The sequence below is a fragment of the Sycon ciliatum genome, chromosome 1 (assembly GCF_964019385.1).
Source record: "Sycon ciliatum chromosome 1, ocSycCili1.1, whole genome shotgun sequence".
Lineage (NCBI taxonomy): Eukaryota > Metazoa > Porifera > Calcarea > Leucosolenida > Sycettidae > Sycon > Sycon ciliatum.
Window position 1 is genome coordinate 49,729,400 of NC_088643.1, and position 27,500 is coordinate 49,756,899.

Below are 27,500 nucleotides of genomic sequence, written 5' to 3' on the forward strand. Positions count from 1 at the left end.
CGCCAAACTTTAGAGATTGGGTAGGTACTGGAACGAATCGAGCAAAAACGGATGGGCTCGTACGAGAAATTGTGAGTTTGAATGCATGCTTTCAGAGCGTGATGAAGGCAAGTTACGTAATGAAGGCAGCGCGCCGCGCACTGATGCATAACCACAGTTGCATACTCTTGTTTATGCACTCTTGGCGCTATGTACAGTGCATAGTAAAACTGCCGCCATACCGGTAGTCAGTGGTAGATCATGTGCATACAAGCCTGGCAAAAGTATCAGTGGTGCATATAAGCATGGTTTGCATACAAGCCTGGTTTGCATTAAAGCCTGATGCAGAAAGCGGCTTATATGCTTATAAGCCCGGCTTTTATCCGCGACTTTACGGTATGTGTATATGGAGCAGGACAATGAACATACTGACCCATTCCACCCCACATTAATCACTGCTAGGACATCGCAACCTCATCATTCATTCAACGGAAGCCGCAACAGGAGTTTGGTTCAGACTAGGGAGTAGTAAAATACCGGTATTTTACTACTCCTGGTTCAGACTTTTGATGAGAGTTCGGCTCGGAATGTGACAATTACGTGAAACTTACACATTTTTGCACGTTCTTGTAGTAGCTGCTGATGAGGTTAGCGATCTGAGTAGCCTCCTGTGTGTAGCTGTTGTAGAGCTTGTGTGCCCAATCTCCAAAATCCTGTTTGCAAACAAATGAACACACAGGTGCGCCAGTCCGCACACGCACACGCATACAGACACAGACACAGACACACACACACACACACCTTCTCCTCAGACCTCAGACCTGCCCATCGCGGAAGCGATGATAGCGAACAGCTATGTTAGACATAGCAACTTGTGCTGGGATTACACCATTCAACAGCTTGCAAGGCTGATGAATTGACCACCACTATTTTTAGCCTGGTATCCACCACACAGCTGATTGAAGTGACTTTTTCTGGCCAGTGAATCCCTATTTTTCCTTTTTCCATTTTTTTCCTTTCCTTTTTTTTCTTTCTTTTTTTATTTATACACACACACCACACCACATGCTCCGGCATACACTGGCTGTTGGTAACCCACCCAGGAGAATGAAAGAAAAGTCAGGGAGAGTCCGAGAAAGAGAAGAAAGACGTGTGCGACCATAATCGTCGGGAATTGAACCCGCAACCTCTCGATTGGAAATCGACTGCACATACCACTGCACCATATGGGACACACACACACACACACACACACACACACACACACACACACACACACACACACACACATGCGCACACACATGCGCACACACATGCGCACACACATGCGCACACACCTTTGACCTTTGACCTTTGACGCCCATCGCCGGAGGCGATGATAGCAATGCTACGGCAGAAGCCATAGCAACTTGTGCTGGGATTACACCATTCAACAGCTTGCAAGGCTGAAGAATTGACCGTCACTATTCAGCCTGGTCTACACCATACAGCTATTTGGAGTGACATTTTCTGGCCACACACACACACACACACACACACACACACACACACACACACACACACACACACACACACACACACACACACACACACATGCGTGCACACACACACACACCACATCAAATCACACTTTTTCTGCTAAACAAAGAGGAAATGAAAAAAAGCAAGGTTGTGATAGCAAGTGGACACGATGCTAGAACACTGAGAGAGACACACGTACACGTACGTATACACACACGCACACACACACACACACACACACACACACACACACACATGCGTGCACACATACACTCCCACTAGCGACATAAGCACTTTCAAAAAGGAGTCCACCTACCAGAGAGATGTCGGAAGATGAAGCGGCGAACCGATGAATCTTGGACAGCGGCCAACGGCTAACCATCTGGATAGTTTACAAAAAGAAGACGAAAAAAGAAAAGCGAAAGCAGAGGAATGGACTGCCTATCTCACTTCTACACATCTATACTTACACAACAGTATGGGAGGTGTGCATCAAGTCTACATTATTGATGAATGCAACATTGTCTGAGTTCTCCACAAAATAATTCTGTTTTGCATGCAAGTAGTATTGGAGAGTAAGGGAGCTTCACAGAACAACACATCAACTACCGTAGTACCTCTTTCGTTGCACTATTCACTCGGACAATGACATCAGGGTTGATTCCGAGGAAGATGGTCTTCTCCTTGTTGGATTTCCCCGCTTCGCGTTCCGTGACCTTGAAGAACTTGAACCCATAGTGCTTCAGGCCCTTCGCTTCAATGAAGAATCGGTACTTGGCCATCATCTCGTCCAGGCCTTGCAACCGCTTGTAGCGGTCAATCACTTCTTTCTCAACAGAATTCTTCTGGAAGTCCTTGGGAAGAAACTGCTTGAAGCTGTGACAGGACAGGCAACAACGAGCACAGACACAACAAATAGAACCCAGATACTCTCAGGGGCACCGGAAGGAAAGCACAAAGTGTGCCAGTCTTGGCACCTTCCCAACAGAAATATCCAAAAAATAAACGAACGTGGTTGCATTTAAGTCGGAGTCTTATAAATGCTTTATACAACTGCCTGAATTTTAAAATGAATTCTCTGCCATCTGGGGGTGGGTGGGGGGGGGGGGGTGAAAGGTGGCACATAGCAGGCAGGAAAGACTCACTCAAGCTTCCCAATCAGTCCTCGGTCACCAAGTGTGATCTGGGCTATGACAGCTGCACACTGAAAAACACACACACAAAGTACATCAGCATAGAATAAGAATGTGCGTGTGTGTGTGTGTGTGAGGGGAGGGGGGGGGGGGCAGTTTTTATGAATATGCGTTAGGGCATGTTCGATTGGTTGGATCCGGATCATTTGAGTGATCCTTTGGATCCACGAAGGTCCAGTCAGATGCTGCCAAGATCGAATCTGGACTTTAGTGATTTTTTTAGGGTTTCCATGAGAGAAAGCAACGATTTCTGCATCGTTGCTTTTATTCCCGCCATTTGTACACGTATCACGTACAGAGTATGACTTTTGGCAAAAAAAAAGAATCCGGTGGATCCGGTCAACCCTGCTCCCCGAGTAAGAGGTGGGTTGGCCGGATCCAAATCCAAAGGATCCGAAACCGGACGCTACCAATCGAAAGGGTGCGAATCCAGTGGATCCGGTTGATCTGGATCCGGACCCAACCAATCAAACATGCCCTAAGTGGCTGTGTTGGAGACTGCGAACAAAAACGAACGCACATGCATACAATTTTAAGTAAGGCCACCCTTTCTTTTTTCGTTGTTTAACGTCCGCGCCCGCGTACCTTTTTGCCTCCGACCGGAAAAAAAACAAGAAAGTAGTAGTACCAATAATATGCGAAGTTGTAAATACATGATTGTGTAGTTTCACAGTGTGCCGATCATGACCTTTTTTATCCCGGGCATGCCTTTGTCTTGTGTTCTTTTTCTTTTTTCGTTGGCTTTTAAATATCGTACGGTGTGTGTCCCAGTAAAAATCCAGATGTAATGAATTCATGACATGCTAACTCCATGCTATGTACCTGTTTTGTTGGATTCATCAGGCATGTGCTCCAATGTACCATCAAAGAGTGTTGTTCTATGCCTGCAAGTGCCGTTAGACCCAGAAATATTGTGTATATCACATGCTTTACTGGTCAAAATGTTTGATTGGGGTTTCCAGTTTTTGGAATGGGCTTTTGTTTTTTTTCCGCCCTCCCGCGTACCTTTTCGCGAAAAAAAGGACGTTAAACAATGAATTAACAAAGGGTGGCCTAATGAAAAATTCAAGGCTGACGAACTTACTTTGGAAAAGTCAATAAAAAAAAGGTGAGATAAAGAGGCTCCGGTGCTTGTTCAGCAAGCAACGGTTGCAGTTCTCTCATCAAACCAGTCAGCAGTGTCTTTGCAAGTAAGTAATTAGTTACTACAGTGGCCACTCTAGATTACTTACAGTGGTAGCTTCGCTCTGTGCAACCGGTAGTCGACCGCTGATAACAGCTTCACTGATCTGGACACACACACACACACACACACACACACACACACACACGTACACATGCACGCGCACACACACACACACACACACACATACACACACACACACACACACACATGCACCCCCCCCCCCCCCACACACACACGCAAACACACGCACGCAAACACACACACACACACACACACACACACACACAATGTAACGAATTCCATGCTGCGGCACATTAACCCGTACAAATAAGAAACTTTCTCCACAGTGGAGAGAATACTATCGGAGCATGCTCTATGTACTTCAAATACCAACCAAAACGACACATGCTCTCACACTCACTTACCTCACCAAATACTTTGTTTAGGGCTTTTCTGTCGTCCTTGGAGACATTACGATTGTCGTTGTAAAATCGACGACGAAACGCAACAACTTTCTCGGTGCTGATGTTCTGCTCACGCAGATTCTGGGAGTCGTTCAGCCAGAAAGTCGTGAACTTGCTGTCAAGTGAGTTGAGTTTCTATGAGACGAGGACAGAGGCAAACAGACACCACCATTGAGGTGAAGGGCATACATTGTTAAGTACATACAATGTACGCACATACGAGCACAGGCACACACACACACGCGCATGGACATACACATACACACACATGCATGTGCATACACACACACACACACATACACACACACACACATACACACACACAAACATACACATGCACACACACACACACACACACACACACACACACATACACACCTCAGACCTCAGACATGCCCATCGCGGAAGCGATGATAGCGAACAGCTATGCTAGACATAGCAACTTGTGCACACACACACATACACACACACACACACACACACACACACACACACACACCCAAACATACACACACACGTGCACACACACACACACACACGTGCATGCACACCTACTGCGAACGTAGACGCTGACGAGTGAGAACAGGCTGTTCTAGCGCCATCTCACCACTATCAGAACTTGACACAAAGAACAGCAGTACTGTGCCATGCACACATGCAACACGGCTACTCACATCATCCTCAATATCAATACACAGAGCATAGTCCGACGCATTCTTCACGCCTACAGACAAACAACAAGAGTGAGCACAAAAATAGCATGGATATACTTGCACATGACAGCCATCACATTATGTGCATGGACACGGTCAAAGTTGAAGGAAGACTTATTCCAGTGTGCCACTTCAGAAGCCACCATGGGAAGCCGCAGCGTGTGCTTTGCAGCACAGGAGGGCTAGATGAATCTTTTCCCATGACCACGCCGTCGGCCCAGTGGCAACAGCGGCGACGGTGCAAGCTACAATAGTACCCCCCCCCCCCCCCCCTCTGCCCTACACAAACACACACAAACACACACATGCAGGCACACACGTGCACACACACACACATGGCCACACATTGACCCAGTCACTTACCAATGCACTTGCAGAATGACTTGATAAGTACGGACACCGAAAAGTACTCGTTGATCTGGAAACACACAAAGCAGGGGAATGGACTCATAGTCAATAAACAAACACTCCCAGTCAGCCCTTTGAGCGATGATGTAATTTGTGCCGCCAACACCCCACACAGCCACCTGGGCATGGTCATGTGGGGTGTTGAACAGTGCATTGCTGATCCCAGCGCACTCACATGCATTACTCGTGCATGTCCTATTTGGCAATGCACAATGGCCTTATACTGGGATGGTTAGCGCACGTATTATTAACATTTACTTTTAACAATCTCTTATGCTCTTTGCTTGGTATGGTGGTCCTTGAATTCCCAAGAAGATAGAAGCCAAACTTGTTTAGTAGCCACAACATAGCAATCATGTCACGTGTGTTAGTCTGCGTGGGGCTAATGCACGAAAAAAAACAGTTTGTGGGATTTCGTCATTGTAAACTATGATTCGGAAGCTTCGTTCGCTACCGAAAGAAGCTTCGTCAGGAATTGCAGACCTTAATTTCACCCTTAATACCACATAATACTAGCATGATTGCCATTATTCGCTACGTTTTCAGACGATTACACTGGGTACATGATCCCAGGGCAACAACACAATACTAGCCTTCGGGATCACCGTTCTGCTCAAACAGTATGCAGTACACGTCTCCATAAAGGGAGACAACGTTGTGTGATCATTGATTTCACACAAACATCACTATGCATGTGTAGCGTTGGCACGCTAGTAACTCACACAGCTGCAGCGTGAATCGCTTTCAATGTATTGGTCACGCGTGTTGCACCGCACCCGTACCCCGCACTTGCAACTCTGTACCGTGCTTGCAGATCCATGACATGGATAGTAAACTAGTCTCACTTCGTTCAATGTTTCATATTGACCTTAGAAGTACTAGTCTAGACCTTTTGCTGCACTTTCAACTGCCTCTTTTACGCCCATTGCCCACATCGTATTCAGCTCCTTCTTTTGCATAGAACCAAATCGCATTCCTTGTGCTGTGACCCATTCTGCTGCCCACACATCTACTTTCGACCTTTCTTCTTCTCTCTGCTGAGCTTTGCCGTGACCATTGCTGTTGCAGCACGTATGCTGTCTGCCTATAAAAGCTGCTGTTCACAATTCTCTTCACGCCAGTTAGAAACGCCAGTTAGAAACGCCAGTTAGAGATGCCAGTTAGAAATGTCAGTTTAGAGTTAGAGTTCAACCTTCAAATCCAGTCTTTAGTAATAATAAAGTTAACAACAGTGTGTTCACTGAGACCCGTGTGCATTTGCCTCCGAGAGAGACTGCGGCCCGCTACACATGTTTCTTACAGGGAAACGATTGACACGACCGTCCATCAACTTCATCCTCTGGTCACGGACCGCTGACTTGAACTCCACCAACACCTATCAAAGAACGAGAAGGAATATCAAACACAGCAATGTCAGATGCAGACATTGCAACTCTGCTACTCAGCCTCAAGCCATCACCGCATACATGTGCTACATTCCCTCTTTGCATGTTCATTGCGAAAGGTGGATAAATGAGTGAATTCATGTCATCAAGGCTTGGCTAGATGCTTTCTGAGCATACAGCATTTCGACAGCAGGGTCATAATTATCATTAAATTAGGATATAAAAATGCAACTTACACCAGACGAAAGGCGCAGCTGTTTGAGAGTCTTTTTCGGACTCAGCCATCTACCATCCTTGAACTCTTCTGCTCCAATGAACAGTTGAAAATGTTTGGCTGGACATATCAAGAGAAGAGAGAAAAGAGAGACAAAGATATCACCATCCAGTAGTAAATTATAGCATTTCGACACGTCTGTGTGTGTGTGTGTGTAAAATAGTGGCGGTCAATTCATCAGCCTTGCAAGCTGTTGAATGGTGTAATCCCAGCACAAGTTGCTATGTCTAACATAGCTGTTCGCTATCATCGCTTCCGCGATGGGCATGTCTGAGGTCTGAGGTGTGTGTGTGTGTGTGTGTGTGTGTGTGTGTGTGTGTGTGTGTGTGTGTGTGTGTGCGTGTGCATGGTGCATGTGTCTAAGGGCTGCATTTACACACCACACCCACATTTTGCCAAATTAGCACCGGTCCGTCATCTGGCTAAGTTCTGCGTGCATGGCTGTGTCAAGGTTAGCTTCACATGCCACAGTGTTCATTTCAAGTAGGAAGATCAAACTGGTGCACAGCTAGAAGGCACTCAAGCACTTCTCACCATACGTAGCACTAGAGCTTGATGTGCAGAAGGTGCTGGTTAGGCTCTAGTCACACCCAGTACAAGCATTGCACAAGCACCTATACTCAGCAAGAGAGAGGCAGGCAGAGAAATCTGCTTTATCTTTATCACTCCTTAGGTTTTTCTCTCTTTCCTTTTGGTACTGGTTTTTCAGGGAGGGAAGTTTCGCATCCTTTCCCTTTCTGGCACATGCAAGAGGCTGTGAAAAGCCTTTAAAAGGTACTGCTGGTGACAGTTTGACACGTATGGCTAGAATGAGTGCCTCGCTTACTAGGCAACTTTGCAAGCATCTTTGAATGCAGGATGTCAGTCAGACATCTAAAGGTGATTTGCACTGACCATGTACAGCATGTGTGCAGGGTTTTTTAGGAGCGGCCGCCATGCTAGGAAATACACAATTCTTTCCCCGGAATACAGTGAAACCTCTCAGTTACGCATACCCACTAGAACACGGGCATTTGCATGGGTGCTGCCAATGCCAATCCAGCTACCCACCTTTTTTTACCGAGATAATCCATACATTCTGGCCGTGTTTGGCAGGCCATTACTACCACATATAAATGTTTGGGCCCAACATGTCACAATGACAGAGGTGGGCCAGAACATGGAAATGCGACCAGCCTTGTTGAACAAGACACTCATGTTCTTCACAATGCTACCCAGGTTCCACTGTACCAGTGTGGCTCGCACAGAGAAAGTAAGCAATGTGCACGTAAGACTCGAGCACATTTGTGCCCGTGCACATGACTTTCGAATGCACTGCGAACAAGGCAGTGTGCACAGGGGGAGACCAGCATCAGATCAGTGAGCACCAGTGTGCGCGCTGGCGCTTTTCACATGCTCAACTGGCTGAGTTTGTGCAATGACACAGGGCAGTGGTCCATTGGGATAATAATATTCATAATAATATTATGAATATTATCTGCATAGTGCATACTGTGGAAGAGACCATCCTATAGGCTATACTGACCGAAAGGGTTCAGTACTATAAGTATAATAAGTTATTCTAATGATAACGGCCAGTTAGACTTCTTTCTTCTTCGAAAGCAGCAGTGGCCTGCATGTGTTTGCATTATCACGTAGGGCCTTCGTTAATTGGGAAGTACATCGTATGTCTGGATTGGGAGGAGGGCTGGTGTGCTTTGGCCATGTCGCCAGGATCTGGATTTTAAATTCTTTCAAATACAGGTCCGTAACGTGAAACCATCATGCTTGATCATCGATGACTTTTTACAGTGCTAGGTAGTGAAAAATTCAACCCCCGCCCCTCCATGAATAAACCCATGCCGGGCGCTGCATGGCCATTGTACTACAAACACTACATTTGTAGGATGTGTGCTCGAATGCGGCGCGCCATTATTCATGGACTGCGGCGAGCTTCACTGGCCAGCACAGTACTTTCAAACACATACACGCATGTACATGGGTGTATGTGTTCAGTAGGCAGGCAGGCCTCAAGACAGGTCTCAAGTCTCTCAGCACTCTTACATGTCTCCATCTTGGACAACTCCTTCACTTGGGACTTTATCATCAAGACCACGTCGTAGACCAGTAGGCTGGCATTGAACTGTCAACAAACACAATGACAAAATAGTACTCAGTGTCCTCGCAGCTTGCTTGCCACTAACACGACAGTTCAGATGTATACCTCCATTGTGGTGACGATGGATAAAGCAGGAATGTGAATTCTAAGGGTTACAATCTCCTCAACTTCCTTGGTTGGGGCAGGTGCACCATCCTCCGCTTTCTCAGTGATACTGGGTTTGGGGGGCAGTTTCCGTTTCCCTTTCGGCGTTCCGCGAACGAATGCGGACAAATCCTGGTAGATGTTCATAGACTCCAGGCTCGCGTATTCTTCCATGCCTTCCGCTTCTGCCATGATTGAGCTTTGTCAAAGCGAGATTACATCAAATCCTATTCCAGGTCACAAGTGTGACTTCGCACAAGACCGTCTTCTTTCCGCAAAGTAACTTTGTTGGAAACACGGCATGCACGATCGGGAGTCGGGACTTGAGTTTCGTTTCGTCTTTTGGCAGTTTTGCAGTGTTTCGGACACGCACGTCTGACGTAGCTATGTAGGAAAACAAGAAGACACACGTGACCACTGAACGTCATCATCATGTGCATGGGTCGGCGTGATCGTCGTCGTTCATTCGGCGACCCCGCCCCCCTCCCCCCCCCCCCCCCGGGCCCCGGCCCACGCCGTAACCCACCTGGGCATCGGAACTCCCATGCCCATGGCCCACCCCGTGGCCCCATGATTTTTGATAGGGCGATCCCATTAGTATTACATTACTTAGGCCATTTAGGGCAATCCCCACAACAGGCCTAAGGCGGTGAGTTTACATGAGGCGTTTCAACCCGGGTTGAGTTCGACCCGGGTCAGATTTCAACCCGCCATGTGCACAAAGTGAATGGCGCGTTTACATGACGCATTGCGCTTGACCCGGGTTGAAATCAACCCGGGTCAAGAAAATTGTACAAACGTACTTCTGTGCGTATCTCGCGCCAGGTTTGAACGGCACTGCACTGCAGATGCAAATTTCGCGCGAACGGATTCACGTGACCATACAAGACTGTAGAAGTGGACTTTTGGCGGCATATCAGTATTTGACCCGGGTCAACTGTCTTCATGTAAACGCTCACCTCTTTTGTCTATCGTACAGACTTTCAACCCGGGCTGAACTCGACCCGGGTTGAAATTTCTCATGTAAACACAGCCTAAGGCTTTCTTACAGGGTACCCGGCCTCTAGTGCCAGTGACAACAAAGAGGCTACACTAGCACTACGACTACATGTAGTACTATTAGCCTACACTACATGATTGTACAAAGTAAGGCGTAACACTACAGTGCGTTTTTTTATAATAGACTCTGAAATCCTTGAGAACGTACTCAAGGCCACTTTTGAGAAAATGTCATGCGAGTTGCGTCACGAAAATCTGCGCGCGAAATTCGAAAACCAGGTGTGACTCGTGGCATTTCGCCATTTTGTTCAGAGTGTCCTTCGAGCTCCTCGTGGCCGGAGGAATCATTTTGTTGCTGACTGCTCTGTGGCCCTATTTTGCTTTTCCTCGAGTGTCTTTTCGTTCGTGGCAACTTATTCTCTCGACATGCCACATATAACAAAGCGCGAACGGGCCATGGTAGAATCTACATGGTGGTGTCTGTTTTACAATTTTTGCGAAGACGAGGAGAACAGTGGCTGGGCATCGAATTGGTCCCAAGTATTCCATTCGTCATGCTGCTGTTGCGTGTGGCGTCAGCATTTCCACCATGAACAGATGTACCAGGGATGCTGACGGCGAAAATCAGCGTGCTGCGTTGGCCTTGTCTGTCTCCAGTGATGAAGGTAACGAGAGTGACAATCCCCAATGTGAGACTCGTGCCATAAAACCACTCAACCCTGACGGATTTGCTTTGGACTGTATGTAAAGAAGTAATTTACGGATTCTATGCGGCGAAGGAGCACCCAACACTGGACAAAGTTCCTGCTCGCTGCATAGAAAGCATCGACGATTTTCCAGACATGAGCAAAACTAGCTCTTGGAAAATGTTGCGTTCCATGGGATTCCAGTGTGGCAAGACCAGAGGTATCACACACATGATGATGGAACGGCACGGGATTGTGTCATGGCGGCATCGCTACCTGTGAGACATACCTGGATGACACGTGGGTCAATGCGCGTCACACAGTTACTAGGAGGTGGTCCGACAATGGTGACAGGAGTGTATAGGCAAGCAACCAAATGAAGCACCATCAGGTAAAGGCAAGCGCTTTATTGTTCTGCATACTGGTGGACGGGACGATTCGTGAAAAACTGCGCCGATGTGTTCGTGACTGGAGACCGACAAGGCCGACGCCAACGATGATATACGTCGTCGGCTGTCCTAGCACATCTGTTCACTGTGTAATACTGCCGTCACAAGTGCAACACAAAACACGGAATTATTGCATTGGGGCCGTTTCGACGCTCGCTGGTCTTCTACTATTCGCAGATGTTGAACCAGACACAACTGTGACCTATTTGCATTGTGTGTGTTTGTGTGTGTGTTTGTAAAACCGCTCATGTATTGCTTCCTTTTAGTCTCTTTATGGGTGCTGTGTGAATTGCCCTTGTGATTTGTTGTGTCGTTTGAATTTTCACTGCATTCTTTCAGTGATCGAGGGAAGTTTCCTACATGCATGCTGGAATGTTTTGATTTATTGAGCTAATTGCAATACAGCATTTGAATTATTCAGTACAGTTTGCCACAGTAAGTCGTGAAAAACCACGACTCACTGGTTTCCTACAAAGGTTAGGACAACTGCAGACAGCAGTGCACAACTGCACAGTCATGTACGTGTACATGCATGTGCTGTACCAAAAAAGAAGGGAAAAAAAGAATCAGGATGAACTGTACTGGATTCGAACTCTGGCGGACACCATGCACGTGATGAGCTTTCCTGGCTAAAACTTTCGTTTTAAAATCAAAATCCACTGAAAATCATTTAAAACCGGATTTTCAGCCCAAACCCGTCCGAATATCTAACTTTGACAATTATTATTATTCTGATTCCCAAACTTAATTTTCTTCGATCCAAGACCCACACAAACGCAGCTGTGAAGAAAAAATTTCAAATTTGGAATGAGAACAAACTAAAAAATCAAAATCGACAAATGTCTGTTTTAAAAAAACGCACTGTAACAGGCTAAGCCAAGATAATACACTGCACAGGGTGTGGCTGCATTGCAATTTGCATGTCCGCATGCAGTAGGCCGTTCAATAATTTCTTTTTTTTCTATTGCAACATCTCAATCATCGGATCGTAGGAAACAAAGTGGGTGTTATTGGCTATCCTCACTGTACGTATCTCCAGTCCTCGCTTCAACTTACTTTGGCTTCACTGGCACCCATAAGTCACGTAGTACAATCATGTACATGTACTACTAGTAGCAAGGCTACACAAACCAAGACTTCTACTATACAATTTCCAAGTCACGTCGACTTTTCAACAACAAGATCAGAGCCGGCTCTTGTTGTTGAATGGCCGGCGTGGATAATCCATTTTTTAATTGTTACCATTTATTCGGCTGACACTGCTGACAGTTTCATGATTCATTTTGCTGTAAACCCATGACTCATGAGGAACATGCAAGAGAGAGAGAGAGAGAGAGGGGGGGGGGGGGGGGTGCAGGTGCCGCAATGATGATCCTTCCGGCAATGTTTCGGCACTCAGCCTACTTCAAAGTACTATATGTCATATACATTGCATATTCACTCAGGGTCACAGTTATACACGGATCGTGTGCCCATTTTCGTCATAGTCTAGTATGCATATCTGATCAAAGCAGACTACAGGAGCCACGACGCACCATTACTACCACTGCCTGGCACTGACTGCACAACACTATAATTCAGAACACCCCGGCTTGAGTTGGGCACGGAGCCAGTGGCATTGTACTGCTTCGATCCTGGCCCGGGCTGCACGCCGCTTGAACCCAAGGGCCATGGCATCTAGATAAATGCGTGACCGTGCGCACTTGTGTGTATGTGGTGTGTGTGCGTGTGTGTGTGTGCGTGTGTGCACATGCACCAGGGCCCACATTAAAGCACTTTTCCAAGCTTATAGCACTCCGACAAGTTGCAACAGTAGTGATAGTTCAATGCAGATTCGTATTTGTGTGAAGGGCCGGAATGCAGATTCGTATCATTGTGTGAAGGGCCGGATCAGAAACAGGACTGTAAGTGTAAAAAGTAAACAAAAGTAGGAAAGCAAAAAATGAAAAAAATGTCTATCAAAATGGTCCTTGTAATGCCAGCACACAACATGCTGCTCTTCCTATAAGTATAACGTTAGACCTGATAATCACCTTGGATCAACACTCAACTGTGTGAAGCTTTCGTTGGATGCAAAGATGGAAACTGTGCAGTCAAGCTATGTTTCAGATTCTCTCTCTCTCTCTCTCTAGTGGTATTTCTGTTGGTTTAAGTCACCTCCATATTGCCAAGACTGGCTCACGGTGTATTCGCAGCCTTTTGTATTCACTGTTACCAATTGCTAAGGAAATCAAAGCTCGTGCCGCCTGCCGTCTCTCCACTATTAGCAGATCCGAGCTACAAGGACCAGAAACACAGGATCAGAAACACAGCACACGAAAATACTGAGGTGGGACTTCATACAAACTAGCAAGTGGCATTGTACATGTCCTTGTATAGTATTCCATGGGAAGTGAGACAACATATCATTCTATGAAGCCCTTCGACATGCACCACGAGTAAACAGTTAACCATTTGGTGCCTGACTGAGCATGCGCTGCGCCATGTCCACAATCGAATCGATCCAAACTTGAGTTTTCAAAGGCAATCCCTTCTCTATAGCTATTGATAGACCAGCCACTAAGGCCGTAAGTAAGGGGTCTCTAAACAAAATCAGGGATCTGAGATGTACGAAACCCACTTTGTGATCGATTCTAGAATGCACTGCTAGCATAGGTAGAAATCAAACTACCGGTTAAGTTAGTTAGCTACTTCGAAGTAGCTTAGTGAATTGAGCGACAGGATCAGCACAAACCGACCGGGGGGGGGGGGGGGGGGGGGGGGGGGATGAAGCTCACAGAAAGTTAAGACACGCCTTTGAAGGCATCGACTCAGTTGATTCTTCCAGGATTTGAACTCAGTTCACGAATGCGTGAAATGTCTTTTCACAAGTATGAGATAGGATAGGAACTGTTTTGACTGTAACCACAGAGTTTGAACCAGGGAGTTCAAAGGAAACTTTCCTTCTTACGTGTGAAGATGTCCTATAGCAGTGATGTAACGAATAATCGATTACCGGTATTCGAATTTCCTCGATCTCTTGGACTTCAACGAATAATCAATCGGATAAAATCTAGGTCGAAGGTTCGAAAATTCGCGGGCAGGCGAAGTCCGTGCGCTACATACCGTGCGCATGACTCTAGATCTCTCGACTTGAATGCATATATACTTTGTACTGTGTTGCAGACAACGACTAGATTATGCACGGTAGACCATGGTAGACTCCACTCTGACTCGAGTCTGAGCGCTTGTGTTGTGTGTTTGCTACATGTTACACTTCGCATTCGCAATAGTTCTTCATAATTGTCAATAATGAATTTTCTTGTGGAATAGTAGAATAATCGTCCGTTCGCTTGAATGGTATTCGCTAGATTATTCGTTCGTAAAATTCATGGTTCGTTACATCACTATAATAGCGATGCACCGAGGCATGACTTACCAGTTTTCCTTCTAATGGCCCTGGAGTGGCAGGAAACGTTGTTTCTATCGCCGATGATGAGGCTTGGCCGCCACCCGTTGCTGGTGATGACACGCTAATTGGCTCGGGTGTTTCAGGCTTTTTTGCTTTAGCAGCGGCCGGCGTTGTTGCCGTGGTGTTAGTAGTACCAGCAGCTGCAGGCGGCTGAGTGGCTGCTGCAGGGGGTGCCGCAGGAGGTGCTCGACTAGGCTTTTCAACCCTTGGTGGAGTACGCGAAGCGGCAGCCTTGCCCGCTGGCTGCACGGCTGCAGCTGCTGCTGCTGCTGTTGTTGTTGCTGCTCCTGGCACTGCTGCTGATGATGGTGCTTTATTCGACTGCACTGCACCTGGCTTATAGGTGCTGGAGTCCCTCTCTTCCTTTGCGGCTTCTGCAGCATACGGCGAACCAGTTTTCTTAGATAATGAATCCCTGCGTACTGGTGGCGATGGTCTGGGCTTACCGCCAGTTTGAGCGCCAGCTGCAGCGGCATCGGCATCGGCATCACCAGTGTCAACAGTGACAGCTCCTAGTTCAGATGAGTAACTAGCAGATTTGGATGGTGGTGGGACAGCCAAAGCACCTGTACTCTTTACTTTGACCTGAGGCGAAGGCGTGTCCCCGACTATGGAGCTAGAGCGTTTGGGTGGTCTTGGAGCAACATCAGGACTGGACTTGGTTTGAACGTGCGACTGTGTTCTTGCGAGTGACGGCGATGCCTTAGGAGCTGGTGCGGGAGACGGCGTAGGAGTGTTTGAAGGGATCGGTGCCAGGCCCGTGCCACTGATGCGGCTGCCGCTGGGAGGCGGGTAGGCACCGCCTGAGGTCCTCTGTAGCGCTTTCGCCATAGCCTTGACAGATGTGGCTCCAGAGGCGCCATCGCCATCGGCCGTATCAGATCCATCTGATGCTTTGCTATAGCGCTTGACGTCAACATTCGTACGATGATCATCCTTGTACATTGATCTGCGAACTGATCTGGGCGACGGCAAGCTTTTGCCTTCAGGCAGCCAGAGCTCAAGCTGACTCTGCATGGCACAATGGCAAAGATCAGCAGCAACAACAACAACAAGAACAACAAATGTCGAACGTGAAAAGAAAGATTTACAACGACAACGACGACAAGAACAAGAACAGCAGCAGCAGCAGCAGCAGCAGCAGCAACAGCAGCAGCAGCAGCAACAACATCTCTTATTGGCGATGGTGCCATCGTGAGAATAAAGAATTCAAACAAGAACAAGAACAACAAGAACAACAACAACAACAACAACAACAACAACAACAACAACAACAACAACAACAACAGCAAGTCAATAACAAAGAGATACACAAGTGGAATGGGTCGTGCTGTTGCATTGCCTCTCAAGTTTCACATTGCCTGCTGTAGCAGGAATCAGTCAGTGGATATACGTGTACAGTCTATTGGAATAGAAATATGTTCATGGGCAGACAGGACAGGCATATAATTATAATATCTTTACAATGATGCGCCTTCAGTTATTCTGTCATATGCACTGGCTGTCAGCAATCCAGAAATCAGAAAGGTTCTTTAAAACGTATATTTTCAGATCGGTTTTCGGACGGAGGATGAATTTCGGACAATGTCCGAAAAAATCGGACGACGGCAGCACTTCGTATCCTGCACTTACCTTGGTTTCCCACTGGAAATTGCCAGCAAATTCATCCACATACGATGCCTGCCAGAAGGGAAATCAAACAGCAGGCAGGTCAGGTGTGAAGCTAGGCTCGTACACTCATGGTGCCTAGCCTCTCTATGAGCTAAATGTGAGCAAAGCAAAGTCACGGCCCATACCCTTTCAGGGAAGTAACCAGCCAAACCAAGCTAGCCGGGCAATCATCAAGAATGAGATGCGAAATGCACACAGCGATCTACCAAGGCATAGGAGTGACTTTGAGCTCCATGCTTAGGTTCCAGAAGTCAACCAATTAATGGTAGCTCATGCCGCCCACAGTACATTGCATGGACTGGTGCTGACCACCTTCTTGAGGCCTTGCGAAGACATGCATTAGGATACTGAGCACATAGACATGCACGACAGCTATACACACACTCCCATAGGCGCATACCGTTGCTGCAGTGAGATAGCTTGCTGTTATGCATTCACCTCCACACTTTTGTTCGCCAATAAGGGACGCGTACACGCGGTGCTTATCAAGGCTACGGTAAGGTGATGACTTAGGTGTGGTTGAAGCTACAACACTACATTCCCCGTGCAGGTTTATCCATTCTGGCGGCAATATCACTAGCCCAGCATGCGTGTTTCCTCACAGGGAACAATTTGTATCCACCTCAGGGTGTCCTTCCATACTTCACATAAAAGTTACATAAACGTTTGTAGCAGTGTGCACTGTGTGCGCATGTCAACATCGTAACAGATGACAAAAGCATCACCGGACCTGGCCAGGTGGCCCACATGCGTGCAGTGGTTCCGGCGACTATTTGTACATCTGGTTCAGAAACCCTTGCCTTGGCAAACATCCCATGGGGGAACAGAGCTAGATCTAGAGCTGGAGCACCACCAGAATCAGACCTACACTCTGACATTCTAGGGCACTTCACGCCTATCAAGCCTTGACTGATTTTGATGTTTAGTTCTAGTCCTTTTCACAATCCAATCAAACAATGAATAAGCAACGACAGCACGACTCGCACACATCATGTAAAATGATTACTTGGGGACATAAATGTATCCACCCCGATTTCTGCCGTCCTGCTCAGCTCAAACTACGTTGGCAAACAAGGTCAGCCATAATCAAAGTGACAATGGAGAACGATCCAAGACACAGGCACACATGTACGATCAATACTAGTAGCACTGAGCCAACTGACTCCCTAGCGCGCGGCTGTGCAGACGCGGCACAAGGCGCATGCAACCTGGACTTACTGCCGACGTTTCACCATCCTCGCCGCTGCCGACATGTACAAATTTCTGTCCGCCCAGCGGAATGGGTCTGGGAAAGAGCATCTCCCAAGCTGGAAGTGGAACATCACCAGTACCCACACTATCAGCACCAGCACCACCAAAACTAGCACTGGACGCTCCGAGACTTGTCGTGCTCTGGTTCCCTCCCGAGTAGTAACTCCTGACGCTATCGTCAATGAAATGCCTATCGATCAAACTCTCCTTCTGTTTGTAAGTCATGGATTTCCAATCGTTATTACTACGAACGTTCTCCGATTCTTGCACGATCTTTGAGGCCAGCTCACCGAACGAAGCGAAGTACTGGCGTGCCTCCACAGACCGGGAATCATCAGCAAGAAGGGCCATGTCGCCACCACTTTGAAGACAGTCAACAACGAACTGGCTGCTCGATGTTCAGTACCGCTACGCGAAACTCATAAAAACAGTGCGAAGCAGTTCAACTTCAGAGTTCGTGGAGAAGAACCTTTCGTGTCACTGGCAAGCTACTAACTAACTACTGCATGGACTTCTCTTCGCTTCCAAGTAGATCACCGCCCACGACAACGTAGTGTAGACTACAGTTTGTCCAAGGACTATGATTGTGGTGGAACTCGGCTGCAACAGTTTTACAAATCACAGTTGAAACCTGGGAAACTGCCTCAGCTCAGCGCGGGATAGCCGTGATAGATACACATTCTCGGTGTCGTCGTACTTTTTTTGATCGTCTGCATTTTACTTACTACTACAGTCAACTTCGCTTATAACGACACTCGGCGGGGCATCAGAAAAGTGTCGTTATTCACAAAGTGTCGTTATACCCGAAGTCTCATTATATGTATTACAGTTGGATGGGACTTTGCTCTGGGCATGGAAATTCCGTCGTTATTCGCGAATTGTCGTTATATCCGCAGTCGTTATTAGCGAAGTTGACTGTACTAGTAGCAGGGAGTAGTAAAATATTTTACTACTCCCTGCTAGTAGTAGACAGTCACTGAGTCAGGGTCTGTACTGACTGCTGACTTCTGACTGTACACAGTACAGTCATGACACTACAGTCATTGTAGTGTAGAGTGAAGACAAGTACAGTGTCCAGATGATCATGCATTGATCGTTCGAGCCTACGTACAATGACATGGACGTAGCAATACATGTACGTCTGTGCACGTGGTAGAACATGTGGGTTTCGCCCCCTTCATCTGTCATTCATAATAAATAAACAATTATAATTATTACAGCCCTGCCATAATTTTCAAGTGGTCTTCTGACATGTCACAAGACCGTAGGCACGGAGATGACCAATCGCATTACAGTTTACACCTAGCAGGGCCTAGACGAGGCGATCAAGGCATGCTACTGCTAGAACTCCATTTCACACAATTCAATGCATTCCTCTCACACACTGCATAACTATAGGGACTTGTAGTGTTTAAAAAAAATTAATATTCCTGAAGGCAATACGGTGTACATGTGTACATTGTACAATGACTTGTCGGGGGGGGGGGGGGGGGGGGGGGTACCGCAGTTCCAACATTTTGCTCAAAGCGGTCATTCACTATCAAAGCTTGTGTAGTGTATGATGCAATCACTCCAGAAGCAAAGCATGCTCTAAGATCGGATTTGTATAGCAAAATTATTATTCTTTTATTCCACGACTGATGGCAATAAGCGGGAAGATTGATAAGTGCGATAGAACTGATACTAGCCAGAAACAGCTAGATGGAAATTAACCCAGGGAGGCAATAAACAATGGATCATGAAAAACAAGCGGGGCCAATAGCAGGGGCGATCGAGATAGTTAAATACATGTCCGAGATATCAGAAACCAGGATGATGCGCGGCGAGCAGGAACAGGTACTGCTCAAAAGAAGACTGGATGTTACTGAACCTCAAACAAATGTGTACATGTACTTGTACACGTATGGCTCTCACTCTCAGTACACCCTGACGCCGTTGCCCTTATGTTGTGCAATGTAGGTTGCAGATAAATTATATTGTCCAGTAATCATTCTGGCATGCAGTGATAACTGCGTAGTGTCACCGGCGTAAAAAGGCCCGAAACGTGGCTAACTGATGGCATCTCTGACTAGGGCAAGAATGGACCCCAGTAGCCACCATACTTTTCAATAGCTGTTTGACACGCCTCGGGCCATTGCTGTCCCCTGTCCGGATTGAAAGCAGTTGCGTCCCATGCTTGCAGGCGCTCTTGCAGCTGCTTGAGAATGGCAGGTTGCAACGCTGCCACATTGGTACGCTCCTCGGGATCGGTTCTGATGTTGAACAGGCATCCATCATCTCCGCAGGCCACCTTGGCATCGATACCGCCACGGGGATTAGTACTATTTGGATATTGTGGGCCAGTCCATCCTGCTTGACCATTGTTCCCCACCAGAATTTTGTAATCACCACTGATCAATCCTGGACTCAGTGGAATTTCTGTTCTCGGTGAAGTAAGATTAGCTCCTGAGAGCATCGGCCACATGTCCAGCCCGTCAACTGGAGGCAAACCAGCAAGTTTGGCACGTTCATCAGCCGGGTCGACCCCCGCAAGGGAACAGAATGTCGCATACCAGTCGGCAAGGGCAATGTACTCCTCCAGCTTTTTGCCACGCATTGCGCTGGGTATGAAGCCACCGGAGACAAATGCGTTCACCCTGACCCCGCCCTGCCAGCTTGTCAGCTTACCGCCCCTCAGCGGGTAATTGTTTGCACCGCCGCCCGGATACTCCGGGCCGCCATTATCACTGCTCACCAGCAGGAGCGTGTTGTTCCACAAGCCACGCTCAACCAGGGCTTCGGTGATATTACCCATGACATCATCCAGGTACGCTATCATCGCATGGTACGATCGACGCACTTCATTATCAATGAAACTGTACTCGTCGAGGTATTTCTGGGTTACCTCTAGCGGCGTGTGAGCAATATGGGCTGCGTAGTAGATGAACAAAGGGCTGTCAATGGAATGGTTGCGAATAACCTGCAGAGGAAAGTGTGGCCAAAAGAAAGGGGAACACCTCGTCACCTGCAGAACAATGCCGTATTTCTCCGGGGTCAGCGCTGCATTGGGATATACCGGTAAGCCCCCCCCCCACGGCCTCCAGTTGGAGGTTTTAAATGCCACAATCCAGTCTATGTGTTCATGCGAGAAAGGGAACGTTTGAGATACAATCACCCCTCCTTCGAAACTTAGACTTTGATTTCTCTCGTTAGTAGCAGTGGCACAGGGCCATTGCCTGCGTGTGCTCTAGACGCTTGATGTGCATATTTGTGCTTTGTCATAGCCTTTTGGCAGTACTAGTATGACGGGTCTCCTCTTCAGGTGACCCTGGATCCACCACTGAAGTGTGTGCACGCAACCACAAAAAGTGCATGATGCATCATGGGTAATATACATTGCGATCAAATATTAATCATCGGTTATACATGTACATGTACCCTTGAGCCATCAGAGATATAGCATAAACAATGCAGTGAAATTTGCCATATCAATATACCAACAGGGCATGGTTGTGCCAGGCTCTGCCTCCTTGGTAGCAGCTAGTGCTGAGCTCATGCACTCAATCACAATACTGCTTTAGTCAAACATGATCATATACTGGCCAGCACTACGTCGCAGAGTGTATTGAGTACCAACACTGCCGCACAAGCATACATGCAGAACAATAGCAGTGTGCTGGTATCACACAATAGTGCCTTGTGTTTAAATTACCTCTAAAACGTGTCTCTTGAACATCCCCTCCTCATAGCCAGTACCATTACGTCCCAGAGCAGGGCCTTCGTTTAACCAGAGGTCTGTAATGTTGCGATACTTCTTCCCGTTATACGAGCAAGAACCGGCGCGTTCAGTGAAGAAGTCATTCTCGTGATGAAAGTAGCCAAACGTACTATCGAATCCCCTTCCGATCGGCGTGTGCTCCGGCGTGGCCATCCCCGCATCCCACTTGCCGATGTGGTGTGTTGAGTAGCCGGCTGATTTGAGCTTGGCTGCTATACCCGTCATGTTGCGTGGAATTCCCGCATAGCCTGATACGGTGTCGTTCGGGTTGTAGTAATCCGGATAGTCGTTCTCTATGTTCACGTGTATCGGAAGTCGGCCACTCAGGAACGACGACCTTGACGGCGAGCAGAACTTGTATGCATAGTGCTGGTCAAGCTCGATTCCCCTTTTGCACAGCGAATCGAAGTTAGGAGTCTGAACTTCTTTCGTGGCGTTCTCCCGGTGATAGCCCACATTGGCCCATCCCCAGTCATCCACCAGTACAACAACAATGTGCGGCTTGACTCCGGCCACTGGCTCCAGTCCTGACACTAAGACTTCGTTGTGCAACACCACCATCACCGCCAGAGCAAGCATCAGCGTAGATCTACGACATAGTGACCAGGGCTCATTGCCAGCAACATCCATGGCCGCGGTGATGATCATGCACTGCCTGACTGGTAAGATCAGCTCGAAAAGAAGGTGGGATTGCAGACAAACAAGAGTTGATTGATCGTGGTAGAGATAACTTATGAAGTAACCTGTTAGTTATAGTGGCAAAAGTCCGAGTCCACGGATGAGGACCATTCGGCTGGGAGATTCTCCAGTCACTGCCACGACTCGACTCGAGGCGCTAGACTTTCAGAAAATAATAAAAACCGCTATGGTGGCTCCATTATTTCAAACCAGCCTTCTGCCATGGCATGGGCCGGATGCAGTGTTGCCGAAACAGCGATGTGCTGTTGTGTGGTTTGTCGATTTACGACTAGTCTACGACTGTGATAGAACCGTGTCATGATAGCTACATACGACGTGATCCGGGATATGGCAAGCCAAGAATTAAATGCATGCACGTGTTACTACAATGACCAGGTAGTACACACAATCATAACCATGATAACTAATGAAACTATTTCACCAGGGCTACTCGGCTAGGGAGCGTCAGCCCTACACCATGTACACATACCGGTATATGTAGGGCTCCCTGGCCGGTCCCAGTCGTAAAGTATCTGCCTGCCGCAGTGCGAGCATTCAACAACATGATCTGCTTCAATGAAAGTCATGATGATTACTACTACTATTACTAGTATTACTGTATTCGTTTTTTATCCCTCATGCTCATGCAGCCAGGCCTCAACCGAACACGACAGTGTCGAGTGAGTTTTGTAACTACCGTACTGGCAATATAATTATGTTGCCGCAGTGAGGCCATGAAGCGTTACATTGGCACATGTTTGCCGCACGCAGGGCGTTACATGCAAAGTCGCACAGGAGCCGTTACACAGGTTTCTATATTGCCGCAGTCCTTTTTTTTGCTATTGCCGCATCACTTTTTTGCTATTGCCGCATCATTTTTTTGCTTTTGCCGCATCATTTTTTCTTGTGCATGCATGCAGTGCAAACTGCAATGAAAAGATCGCCGCACCCCGCCGGACGCGCGTTACGAACTCAACGAAAATTTGTCGCACTAGCCTGGTCGCGCGTTACACCGCACCCCCCTGCGTTACGCGTTACGCGGCAACATATATTGCCAGTACGGTAGTTACTTTACTTAGAAGTTAGAGATGCCTAGCTTCAATGTAGCATACGTCATCAGGGCACCCAGAGATCATAACCACTGATAATCCCCTGCCCTAGCCCAGTAGGGGTATACACATCAGGGCACCCAGAAGAGTTCATAACCATGATAATCCCCTGCCCTAGGCTAGGGGGCTATGGACTAGGTACTGCCACGCCAAAGCATGAGGCAAGGTTTCACTTTGGCAGTGACGGCTTCCCTCATAATCATATACTAGCAATATACCGTGACGGCAAAGCTCTTGCTCCACTAACGTTACAACAAATGGGCTATAAACTGGAGAGCACTGCTGCTTTGTTCATGGGAGCTCTCGTACCGTCAGCACGTTCACCGACCAGGGTGTCAGATCAACAATCCGGTCACGATTTTTCAAACTGCACCCGGGCCGTGCGGCACTTGCCTCCATCCTGCAGGAAATTCAAGTGAAGAGAAAACTGTTGCTGCGCCAGTGCCCTATAATTGTTACTTGCAAAAAACGCAGAGAAAAGACTCCCTCAGCCCTCACCCAGTCACCCATGATACAATACATACACGCTTAGTAGTTAGTACATGCAGCTTATTTTGAGATCATAGTGCCCAAAGGTTGCGTACTGCTGCATATGTACTTTGAAGTGAAAAATCAAATACATGTACAGGTGATATGCATCCAAACAGAAGAGCAGGCAATCATTGAAGCAGTCTTTAAAAGCAAGGCAACTGGATGAGAATATTGAACGGCGCAGCTAAGTGCCTAATACTGAATATACCAGATGTTCACACAAAGATACGTGTTTTGCTGTACAAAATATATATATAGGGCTGCTGTGAACTTATGTCTATCATACGGAAATCTTTTCTAAAGCTCTGCAAGGTGATGAACGAGACTAGGTATCCAAACAGCAGCACACGTTCAGTAATACAGTGGACAAGGCATCTACACGAGGACGATTTACACCAGCGACTACACATCAAGAGTCCTTGTCCTTGCTCTGACTAGCTATGCAAAGAAAACAACAACTTGCCAGAGTAGCATTGTCGTGCGACGGGATACTCCACAGTACATTACAGCGCATTATCCCACGCACACCGTTGCATGGACACAACAGCCATGGACAAGATACATAAGATGGTGGCATGCTGTTTGGGCTTCCCACACATGTCATGGTCAGCACTCCAGCAGTGAGCCGGAGATATAAATAGCCACATGCGAACTTATATTGAAGAACCCACAAGGAAGGCAGTAAGTTCATATCAAGTCATCTAGCAGGAGAGCGTCGCCCATCTATCTCTCTAGCATTACGGCTGCCACTTCCTCACCATGCTCACCAACCTTATCTTGTCTTGCGCTGCTGCTGCTGGTGTCATCAGGTACTTCCTCATTTGCTTCAAGGGCCACAGCAACTTGCTCATCCATAGGCTCTCCCCCGTTTTCTTGTCTTTCCGAAATGTTTTGTTCGTTCTTGTACTCTTCGTAAGCCCGGTCAAAATTGAGCCGGTTGTGATGGTTTAGGAAGTAATTGCGGCACTGGGTGGGATTTTTCGTTCCAATAATGGCAGCCATTGCCTCGAAGTCTTTTCCGTAGTGGCGGACACTCTGCACAGCCATTTCCATGTCTGTTGAAGTCCACCGCGCGCTGGGACGATTGGCAGGCATTTCCACGCGCAAGTGTTCCACACTCTGCTGGTGACCTTCTAGTTCTCTTAGGCTTTGCTTGCTCTGCTGGATTTTCTCACGCTGCCGTACTATCTCGGCAGAAAGCTTTTGCAGTGCGATGATATCAGCATCAGGATCGTGGCCTCCAGCTTTCATGTCGGCAAGTCCAATCTGAGTGAGCTTGTTCGCGTCTAAATACATGCCTTTCGGAAGTCGCATTCTCTTCTTCGAAGGAGCCTCGTAGGGCGGCAAGTTGGTTTGCTTGGCCTTACCGATCCGCCTGTTAGTTTCCTTGCTCGGTTCAAATTCGCTGTCGCCGGAGTCCGAAGCAGCACCCTCCCCTTCCTCCTCTTCACCTTCAGAATCTTCCTCGTGATTAAGTTTTCTGTCAATCAAGCTTCGCTGAGCGCGTGCTTGTTTCCATCTGTAATAGTAATGAACCAGCTCTGGAATGCTCTTCTGTGTGAGCATGGAGCGAATTCGACGGAAACTCTTCCCGTGGCTCTTGAACGCCTGCTGGAATATCACCTCCTCCTCCGCCGTCCATTCGGACGGGAACGGAGTGAAGTTTTGCAGATCCTGCAGGGCTGCGTCGATACTGTGGCCATGATAGTACAGCATTCCCATTGCTTGCTCCACGTTGTACGAGTACTTGTTTTTGGCTAAATCTATGTAGTCTGTTAGCTGCTGTTCAGTGAGGTTGGCCGCAGGATCCCAATGTTGAACGTGCGGCTCGTTTTTCTCTACGTTGTTTGTACTACTTTCAGCGACTCGTTGTTCCAGTGTGAGCATATCTGGGATTTCGGCTTGGTATTCATCACCGACACGCATACGAGGTGCATCAGGATCCATTTCGCTTCCGCTTGCTTCTCCCTCGCCATTTTCAGGACTATCGGCGGTGACCTTTTCCCTATCCATTTGGTGGGAGTATACCGGTTTGCCCGGCGTTTGTACAAAACAAACAAACAGCGGCGAGAATTGCTGATGCTACTACTTTTCGCACCTGGTCCGCAAAGAACAGCGCTAGGGCCTATGCGACATTTGGCAGCCGCAGATCAAACGCTACACTCAGTAGAATAGTACCACTTCGTCTTTCAGCCATTTCATGAGAGAGCTAGAGTTGCCACTCGTATCGGTACCGAGTCATTATTTTGAAGGAAACACGAAAAAAAAGACTGACTTTACTCGTACATATGTAGCGATAATACTAGACTAGCGTATCGCCTGAGCTGAGACAGTGAGAGCGCGTGTGCATGTGAGAGCTACGGATACGGGGGTGGCGGTAAAAGCGGTGAGCACTAGTGAGTACTGGCAGTACTGCCACTACTCACTAGCAATACACTACACTACAGGAAGTGCTATCAGGACAGTACTAGCATGCTTCTGACTGTACTGTAGTGACTAGTGTACTCAGTCAGTGTAGCACAAGACAGTCATGTACAGCTAGCACTGGAGCAGTGCAGTGTGCCATGTACCATATGTACCGTGTACTGTAGTCTGTACTACACTCAACGTTACGTCTCAAGTGACAAGTCACGTAACCAGTAACCAGGGAGTACCAAAAATTCGAAAAAAACCCTACGTAGGTAGGTCTACGTACGTAGTACCTGTAGGCTGTAGGCTGTACTGTGGCTGTAGTCTGTAGACTGTGCTGTACTGGTCTGTAGACTCTAGTCTAGTCAAGATCTGTAGCCTAGGACTATGATCATGATGATAAGTCGACCACTAGTAATAATATTGTAATAATAATATTACCATGATTACCAGTGCTACTGCTAGTGACCTACCATGCACTCAAGTCCGTGTGTCCTTGACTCAGTACTTGTACTGGCACTTGGCAGCCAGGCAGTAGTCTAGCACAGATCGACTGTGTCCCTTCTTTTTTATTCACTACGGAGTAGAGGTCTACTACGCGTATACGGTCAATGCATGCTGCTATGGCCTATGTATGGCACTATGGCCCTGGGACATACATGTCCTACACCTTGCTGTATCAGTGTATGCTTGTATGGCCAGCATTTGAGTTGAGAAGCAACGACCGTTGGCGTTGAGATGAGGCGTGCATGTATGTGGCTGGTGCGTGTTGCAGATGTGAAGTAGCTGATCTTGACTTTGTGGAGGATGGTGGTGATCATGGAGTCCTCGACCACAGTTGGCGACCGTCGCCTTTAGCTAGAGACGACGAGAGCCACCGCTGCTCCTACGATTTCGGAAGGAGTTCCATCGAGTTGCAGCTGTCCGGATCGGGAAAATGTCACAGGTAATGACGATAGGGAGACAAACACTTCAGATGTTTATCTAGCGTGAACATAATTGAAAAACTAGCAATATTACGGTTGAGAATTTGAACTGCCAGCCACTCAGGATTTATAACGAGTTCGTTGCTCGAGTCGAAGCGAACATCTGACCGTTGAGGAAGAGCAGTTTAGTTTATAGGCCGTTATGTTCTGTTTTGAGT

General features: G+C 47.5%; 5 protein-coding genes across 7 annotated transcripts in view; 1 reads left to right on the top strand and 4 right to left on the bottom strand.

Annotated features, from left to right (window-relative positions):
• LOC135830868 (talin-like) overlaps positions 1–9,653 on the bottom strand; it is a 22,834-nt gene extending 13,181 nt beyond the window's left edge. Inside the window, exons 1-12 of the mRNA XM_065343076.1 lie at positions 9,327–9,653; positions 9,167–9,245; positions 7,086–7,183; positions 6,765–6,839; positions 5,420–5,474; positions 5,018–5,067; positions 4,305–4,478; positions 3,926–3,982; positions 2,646–2,704; positions 2,118–2,376; positions 1,817–1,882; positions 591–692 (exon numbers count right to left, since the gene is read on the bottom strand). Of these exons, the coding sequence (XP_065199148.1) occupies positions 591–692; positions 1,817–1,882; positions 2,118–2,376; positions 2,646–2,704; positions 3,926–3,982; positions 4,305–4,478; positions 5,018–5,067; positions 5,420–5,474; positions 6,765–6,839; positions 7,086–7,183; positions 9,167–9,245; positions 9,327–9,557 (1,305 nt within the window). The 5' untranslated portion in view covers positions 9,558–9,653. The remainder of the gene's footprint in view (positions 1–590; positions 693–1,816; positions 1,883–2,117; positions 2,377–2,645; positions 2,705–3,925; positions 3,983–4,304; positions 4,479–5,017; positions 5,068–5,419; positions 5,475–6,764; positions 6,840–7,085; positions 7,184–9,166; positions 9,246–9,326) is intronic.
• Positions 9,654–13,315: 3,662 nt separating this feature from the next.
• LOC135830869 (mucin-1-like) lies at positions 13,316–18,487 on the bottom strand. The gene is made up of 4 exons (XM_065343077.1): positions 17,840–18,487; positions 16,583–16,630; positions 14,918–15,961; positions 13,316–13,776 (listed from the first exon to the last, which is right to left on the bottom strand). The coding sequence occupies exons 1-4, from the start codon at positions 18,221–18,223 to the stop codon at positions 13,711–13,713; spliced, it is 1,542 nt and encodes a 513-aa protein (XP_065199149.1). The 5' UTR covers positions 18,224–18,487; the 3' UTR covers positions 13,316–13,710.
• An 881-nt stretch (positions 18,488–19,368) lies between these two features.
• LOC135830870 (arylsulfatase B-like) lies at positions 19,369–22,673 on the bottom strand. Its single transcript, XM_065343078.1, has 2 exons — positions 21,564–22,673; positions 19,369–20,831 (listed from the first exon to the last, which is right to left on the bottom strand). Exons 1-2 carry the CDS (start codon positions 22,275–22,277, stop codon positions 19,941–19,943), a joined length of 1,605 nt encoding a protein of 534 aa, XP_065199150.1. The 5' UTR covers positions 22,278–22,673; the 3' UTR covers positions 19,369–19,940.
• Positions 22,674–23,948: 1,275 nt separating this feature from the next.
• On the bottom strand, positions 23,949–26,225 carry LOC135830871 (REST corepressor 1-like). Its single transcript, XM_065343079.1, has one exon. It carries the CDS (start codon positions 25,958–25,960, stop codon positions 24,671–24,673), a length of 1,290 nt encoding a protein of 429 aa, XP_065199151.1. The 5' UTR covers positions 25,961–26,225; the 3' UTR covers positions 23,949–24,670.
• Positions 26,226–27,134: 909 nt separating this feature from the next.
• LOC135830872 (uncharacterized) overlaps positions 27,135–27,500 on the top strand; it is a 45,925-nt gene continuing 45,559 nt past the window's right edge. For 2 of the 3 annotated variants that reach the window (XM_065343080.1, XM_065343082.1), the window contains exon 1: positions 27,135–27,302. The gene's annotated coding sequence lies outside the window, so the exon portion shown is untranslated. Of the gene's footprint in view, positions 27,303–27,381 lie in introns of those variants that run through there. The other variant, XM_065343081.1, reaches the window with a different exon arrangement.